The 8,549-nt window shown below is 34.9% G+C and overlaps 1 protein-coding gene across 1 annotated transcript; it reads left to right on the top strand.

The window, feature by feature from the left end:
• Window positions 1–401: 401 nt before the first annotated feature.
• Window positions 402–1,544, top strand: LOC132562475 (beta-1,3-galactosyltransferase brn-like). Its single transcript, XM_060227219.1, has one exon. The coding sequence runs from the start codon at window positions 402–404 to the stop codon at window positions 1,542–1,544; it is 1,143 nt and encodes a 380-aa protein (XP_060083202.1).
• The last annotated feature ends 7,005 nt before the right edge of the window (window positions 1,545–8,549 follow it).

Consider the following 8,549-nt stretch of genomic DNA (forward strand, 5'->3'; position numbering starts at 1 on the left):
AGCATAAGAACAGCTTCTATAATGTGAATATACAATTAACTGTATTTAACCCGTCATACTTATCTGTTTTCTGTTATCATAATTGATATCTTTGAAGGTTTTTTTTCTAGTTTTTGTTCGTTTTTTTGTTTGTTTTTGTTTTGTTATTTCACTATTAAATATATAACTCCTGTTGATAATGTGACGTCATTTATATAATTGGAGTCAATAACCTTTTGATATCTGTTAGTTTTGTTTTTTAGGTCATTGATTGAAAAGATTTCCAAGATCATTACTGCAACCACCAGACAATCACGGACAAGGATAAGAATTTAATTGCTGATTCTACCAACAAAATATCGTATTTTCGAATTTGGAAGAAATGGCAATGTATTGAGAAAAGCAACAAAGATAAACAAAACATGACTTTACGGAAACCACGGAGGAAGATGATTATTATATCAGTACTTCTGTTTATGTTTGGAAACATTAGTCTGATATTTGAGATGGGTTTGGTTGACGAATCCATCAACCGTAGAAAACTCAACATGCAAAGCAATGCATCACATAACGTGTCCGTATTCCAACACTATCCCCTGGACATAGATCTTAAACACGTTGTTGATGAAGTGATTTTATATAATAAAAGCATTATTTATACACAAATTAATCCATACAGCTATCGATATCTTCATTCAGCCATTCCTTGTGATTTTACACGCGCCAGAGATGAACGTTCCACAATCCTAATTGTCGTGAAATCTCATGTGCTCCACACTAATCAAAGACTCGCTATCCGACACGTATGGAAAGATGTACGTGACAGTCATGTTCGGCTTGTATTTCTTCTTGGAACATACAGTTTAGACGGTGAACAGTGGCGAGTTGAAAAAGAGGTCAAGCTATATGGCGATATTGTGCAGGGAAACTTCATTGACAATTACAATCACATCACCTACAAAGTCCTAATGGGTCTGGATTGGATCAACAGGCAGTGCACACAGGCAGAATTGTTGTTGTTCCTAGATGACGATTTCTACGTATATCCTACTAAAATGTTATTGTATTTAAGAAGTTTATCAAACCATAACCAAACATTTATCGGGAAAGTTAACAATCATCAGCATATCAAGAATAGTTCAACGATACGAAAAAGACTTAAATTGAAACATGTTTCTTTTAATGAAATCCCGACCTACGTTAACAGTGGATCGTATGTTATGTCACAAGACACTGCTCGCAAATTTTATACAGCCTTTCCGTTTGTTAAATACTTTGAAATAGATGCCATCTATTTGGGAATCATTGCACAAAAACTCGATGTTCGTCCACAGCATGATGTTCGGTTTGATACCAGTAACCCACAGGCATTGGCATTTGAATGTTCTCACTATGCTCCAAGACTATTGAGAGGTGACTGTCCCTTAGCTGGACGACGTCGAGATTATCTTTCTGTTGTACCTAGCGTGACAGCTAAGGTTGACACGTTCTGGGTACGACTCCAGTTGTTACCACGAATCATGAAATCTGCAGCTAAACAAATTGTCCATGCATTTGTTAAATAACATATTTGTATACTGTACAAGAATATGAAACTTTTGCAATAAAATTCTGATGAAATTGTCGCTGTTCATACCATACAATGAAAGTATGATATTTAACAACGCTTCCTGAGAGTAACAATTAAACAACTAAAAAAGCAATTAAGCCATATTTGGTGCAATATCAATGATTTCAATAAAACGGTCGAGGTTTGATGTTCTGGTTACTACTTATTTAGGCCAACCGCAAGCAGTTGATAAAAAGTTTTGATACTTCCTGAGAGCAACAGTTAAACAATTGAAAAGCCTAAACCTAAGCCGTATTTGATGAAATAACAAATATTTCAATAAGACGGCCGAGGTTCGAGGTTCTGGTTAGACGTGAAAGTAATGATTATTAAGGCCCACCGCAAGTAATTGATAAAAAGGTTTTGATATAAACACTGATATTTGATTAAACGCTACTGCCATCAAATAAAAATAGTTATAAACTTATATTTGTCTTTTCTATTGTACACCCTACACTAAAAACAGATTGACAAATTATTTGGATACTATTTAATACCGTAATAATATATTGAAAACAAATGTAATTGGAATGATAATGAGCCATCAAGGTCATCACAAGAATATCATTTCATGTCTTGGTGGAATCGCGAATACATGGATCAGAGAATGTCACCACATGTTCCTGTTGTTAGTTTCTCCTAATATATGTCAACAGATACGGTAAGGTTCCATAATCGTCGATATCAAAGAAATTTCGATTAAAGGTAGATAGTGCTCCTATCGATATCTTTTAAAAATCATTCTAAACGATGAAGATTATATTTAATACGACTAGTCAGCACATCCAGCATACCATTATCGTTACATTAATGTTACAATGTTTGATATCATGCTTCAATATAGAGAGGACAAATGTGGCTAATAGTTTGGTATCAAGCGCGCAGAATGCATATCATTAGCTACATGAGAAAAAATCGTTCTTATCACAGAAAACGTAATTAAATATTTTGTTTATTACATTTTATTTTTGTAATACTGTATCAAATTTTTTGAGTTTTCGATTAGTTCTCGAGGTTTGCGGTAATCTGCATGCCACGTTTGAATTTATTCAAATAGTGTTGCGGTTCATAATATACCCATACAATTGATGTTCTTCTAAAAATACCAGACATTTGAAAATTACCAAATTTAGTAAAATTATAGGATTAGTGTATCTCCCAATCTAAATTTGAACATTTGTTTTTTTTATCATCTTTATCACTTCTTCAGTCACCTCCTAGGTTTCAAAACTTAGCCCTTGGCATCAGTGACGAGTCCTACAAAGACGAAACAGCTGTAAAGTGTTGTTTGCTTCGTTTTTAGCCACTAATAATCCAAGTTATCTTAAAGGGTTCACTTACAAAAGAAGAAAAAGACAAACAGGTGTATAATAATTTCCCTGTTTGCTTGGGCAAAATCCTTCAAAATTTTCACCAGAGAAAAGGGGTTTATTTTCTAATTGCTTTGAAAAAAGAACATTATTATCGATCTTATATTTATCTTTATTTCATAAGTGAAAATGTAATAATGATGATACCTGTTCGTACCTGAACATCTTATAACTCTATAACTACACAAGTGATACAGACGAAAGGAAAGTGTATATCAATTTAACTATTCTTAAACTATGATTGAATGAGTCTGCATATAGACAAATACATTTGATGACGTACCTATTCCAATATTCATTCTGTCAGTCATCTAAACAAACTTAAATAGAGTATCACAGATTGTATTTTGACGCGAAAATATCATGAGTATTGCCACTTATGTAATTCATTCGTGAAGAGCACACAATTGAAAAAAACAAATCATAGTATCCTATTATTTATTTTCAAAATTATATTATTACATTTCAAGTTCAAGTAGAATGTATCGAACAACTGTTTTACCCCAGTCCTGTTTTACCCCAATCCTGTTATGACAAAGTGAATCACTACACCCTGACGACATGTTTGATCAGTGATTCAGCCTAACCATACCTAAACCTCGAAACACGATAGTCGCGGGTCAGAGACTCGCCTTACCTGGCTAGTCGAGAATGACACTTGGATTGTCTTTGTCCTTTATGAATGCTCTATACACTAGGTAGGTCTGTGACTATACAAAATGTAGCCTGATCGAGATATCCCGTTACATGATCAACAACTTATAACATTCATGACAGTTTCAAGTTCATCAACTTGATATTGTTAATTTTTTGATTAAATGAATAAACATCCTATTTCCTCGTAAGTAGTCCAAAATGTTTTGGTTAATACTCCGACAATCTTTGACGCAACAAGACACTGTTTGGGGCTGGAAGAAGTTAACTGTTCCCGTGTGAGGTAATTCTATGTGTTTTTTATATACAAAAAAGAAACACTTATAAAATTGAACATTTTGTCTGATTTTATGATAATCACGTGATACTGTTTTTATACTTCTAATGTATTTGACATAATGATGTCACCTTTATATCACACGCCGTCGTTTTGGCCTTTAGAACGTAACTATATTATAACTGTATATTTTACAGTCCCATCTAAAGATGGCATTGAACATACTAAATTGCTATTAAAATTCATCACAAAAGGTATATTTTCATTTATTTTTGCAGGTACGAGATTTTTTATTTAATGTCAGTCGTCGAATAAGTTTCAAAGCCTACGTTACTATGGTGATGTGGAACACCATCCGACACCAGTGTCGCGTGCCTCATCCTATTCTGGCCATGACACTGATCAGCGTTCTAGGTCTGTTGTTTCAGATACTAAACCTCGCTATGAAATACGAATCAACAAAAAGGCCATCTATTTGGGACAGTGACGGAAACATTCACTCATTCTTGATTCCAACAGATGAATTAAATTCAACTGACATAAAATACCTGTCATATAATACATCTTACTCTTATCCACCAGAAGAGGAAAATCTCCCTAGGATGATAATGGATTCTATATCACAAGACAAAGATGTGCCTTTGAAAATTCTTAATAAACATCCGTTCTCTTACATAAATCTTCCACTTCAGTGTGACTTTGATGACAGCACTACCAGTAACATGGTTGTTCTGATAAAGTCATTCGCTTTAAATTTTGGATTTAGAAAAGCTCAGAGAACGCTTTGGAAGAGTGTGAACCAAACTTCCATATCACTTGTGTTCATGTTGGGTTACTATGGCAGTCCGGTGATTCAGAGGAAGATAAACGAGGAAGCCAGTCTTTACAAGGATATCATTCAAGAAGATTTTATCGATGCTTATTTCAACAACACTTACAAGACAATCATGGCGTATAACTGGGCAGTACGATATTGTACAGGTGCCAAGATTTTATTATTTCAGGATGATGACTATCATGTGAAATGGAATGAGGTTGCCATGTACATGCGGGCCGAGTTCAGGTATAGGGATAAGGATGTTTATTGTGGAAGTCTGGCTATTGCTGCTCCTCCTTACAGGAAAGAGAAAACTAAATGGTTTTTAACGTTCCAGGACTATCCATTTGACCGATTTCCACCGTACATAGGAGGGGGTGCATATGTGGTGTCGTTCGATGTTGCTCAAAAATTTCAGCGTGCTTTTCCTTACGTCAGGTATTTAGGTATAGATGATGTTTATCTAGGAATTGTAGCCCAAAAACTTAATGTTCGGGCAGAAAATGAAACCAATTTAGATACAGTCAACCGCGAATCACTGGCTAAAGAATGTTCTCATATCGTTGAAAATATTATTAATGAAAAGTGTGATTTAGCTGAAAAGAAGCGAGAGATATTTCAGCTGAGTCTGCAGACATTATCTCCTGGCGGTATATTATTAGAAAATGGTCAGTCAGCGATTGTAGATGACACAATTTATCTATCGTATAATGAAGAATTTTCCTATCCTTTAAAAGTGAGACTTGATGAAGCAGTGAAAAGGGTGATACTTTACAATAACAAGATTCCATATAAACCGATCAATTTTCATCAATTCGCAAAATTAAATCAACCCTCTGACTGTTCATATCCTTCTGAGAAAGGCAGTCATGGATGCTTAGTTATCCTTATAAAAGTGAACTCCAGTAATTACAACATACGTCAAGAGATCAGAGCCTTTTGGAAATCTATTGGAGACCCTTCAATCATAGTGGTATTCCTGCTGGGACATTCGGCAAAGAGTCAGGCTATGGTGGACATGGAAAACGTCCAGTACAAAGACATTCTACAGGAAAAATTCAAAGAGCATCATATGCATTCTACCCGGAAACTTGAAATGGGATTCAACTGGGTGGATGCAAAATGTTCACAAGCAGAACTTGTACTAGTGTTAGAGGATTTTTATCACGTTAACTATACACAGATGATTAACCACCTGAAAAGAATACCTAAAAAATCAGACTTATTTAGAGGTAAACTTTGGAAAGATATCAGTCCTCATAGGGAAACCAATAGCAAGTGGAAACTTAGTTATGATCACTATCCGTTTGACAAATTTCCACCCTATCTGTCGGGAGGAGCATTCTTGGCCTCATACAGTGTTGTACGTAAATTTAAAATAGCATTTCCCTATGTGAAGTATTTTGGTATCGATGATGTATATCTTGGAATCATTGCAAAGAAGATTCGTATTACCCCGATACATGATTCTTATTTCGAACCTCTCAGCACTATAGCGCTAGTAAATAGGTGTCCTCGTGATGTGTATAAAATCATTAATGGAAAATGCACTGAACTGGTGTCCCACCGATCTTCAGCATGTAGTGTCAAATTAATGTGCAATACTCTCGTTAATCTATACATGTCAAGCGTTTGTATTATCTACTGTTTCTTTATAAACTATTTAATCTAAATACATACATAGAGCTTACTAGAACTTGTATCAATATCATGTATTCTGATTTCATTTTCATACATATATTTGACAAATTCTTTTGGTAGTAAAACGGTATTTTTCCCAAAATATTTTATTGCGAAACCGAATTAAAACTAATTGCAATATTTCATTCAACATATCTTTATTCTTTTCAAAGTTTGAGTTGTATAAATGTACCAATTTTCGCTGGTAACTGTATTTTAGTTACGTGAACGTCCGATTATATCATACCGCTAGTTTTGAAATTTCCATAGAATACAATGGTATTCATTCAAATTGGAATTCAATCGTATGTTTTTAATGATATCTCATCCATTCTACAGGTTTGTAAGATTCAATATTGTTTATTTGTATAAATGTCAAATATTTACTTGCTACATTATTGTTTTTTGCACCCGTTACAGTAGATACCTTGTTTTTTCGTGTACTTACGTTTTTTACATATATTTTAATGTCTTTTTATATTGTATACATATGAATTATCATACATATGTAGTGATAATACCATCTGTCGTTTATCCATATGTTACAAAAATTAATTATCACCATTTACAATACATTATCACTTCCTCGTCAACTTTTATTTCCTATACTGTTATGCAATATTTCATATAACGACGCGTTTTTGGAGTGTTCATTGTAGTACGTATGACGATATATATATTTTCTATTATGATAAACATAGGTTACGGTATCAATAAATTAGTGTCTCTTTTTCCTGTACACTGGAACTTTATCGTATGCTCTAATTAATTTTTTTCTTCTTGTTTACTGCTAAAATAGAAAAAAATCTTATATCTACATTTTTAGGTTTTGTAGGCTACCTCAACAAATAATATTCATCATTTATTGGACGATATTCGCACTGACGTCACAGCCTGACAACTGGTGGAGTCGCAAAACAGATGATTCCAATATCGCGGGAAATGTTGCTAGACCCGACGTTAACGGAAGTGTAACTTTGACATAAATTGTGTAGGTTAATATACATCAGAAATGTTAATACTATCGAACAATGTGTGCAATATAGGATCCATTTACAGACACTGTACTAAATGAGCTGTGTGATTCGATTCCTACACAGGGAAGGTTAGTAGGTCTCAGGAAAAGATATCATCCTGTCCTGAGGTAACATATCGTCCTGTCCTGATATCACATATTGTCCCGTCCTGAGGTCACGTATTGTCTTGTCCTGAGGTCACGTATTGTCTTGTCCTGAGGTCACGTATTGTCTTGTCCTGAGTTGTCCTGAGGTCACGTATTGTCTTGTCCTGAGGTCACGTATTGTCTTGTCCTGAGGTAACATATCGTCCTGTCCTGAGGTAACATATCGTCCTGTCCTGATACCACATATTGTCCCGTCCTGAGGTCACGTATTGTCTTGTCCTGAGATCTAATATCGTCCTGTCCTGAAGTCTTATATCGTCCTGTCCTGAGGTTATATATCGTCCTGTCCTGTGGTTACACATCGTCCTGTCCTATTGTAGCATACCGTCCTGTCCTGGAGAAACATACTGTCTTGTCCTGAGAACACGTAACGTTCTGTCCTGAGGTCACGTATATTCCTATCCTTGGGTCACATATCGTCCAGTCCTGGGGTCACGTATCGTCCTGTTTTGCGGTTGTGCCCTTCGAAAAAATCACTGCATTCCAATCGCTTTGAAAAACATGTTTATCGCGTGTGTTGCTGGATGTTCATGAGTGCGATAATAATGCATAATCACACACGAACACTTAACATCAGTAATCTCAGAAGTCGCCACTTAACTGAAAGCATATAAATAGATTCTACTGGTGAAACTTGTGATAACCAAATAACATGGGAATAATTGAAATAAGCAAATACTATCCACCTACACAAACAAAACATGCTGCTGTCATGTCCAGTATGGATTGTTAAATCTCTTAATGTTTTATTGTAAACAATTGATAATGAATTCAAAGCGAGACTAAGAGATTTTCAGCAAAAACAAACAATAAAATAAATAAATATTTAAATAAATCAATCAGTCATGTACCTTGTGTCTGAACGGTACCGTCTGTTCAATTCATCGGCTTTACAATTACGTTTTGTAAATTTCTACCTTGTTTATACAATATCTATAACTTTTCTGACAAACCTTATTCTCAAAGTGAGGGCTAATTCG

This window comes from Ylistrum balloti, unplaced genomic scaffold (assembly GCF_031769215.1).
Source record: "Ylistrum balloti isolate Yb309-2 unplaced genomic scaffold, AGI_CSIRO_Ybal_v1 Utg371428, whole genome shotgun sequence".
Lineage (NCBI taxonomy): Eukaryota > Metazoa > Mollusca > Bivalvia > Pectinida > Pectinidae > Ylistrum > Ylistrum balloti.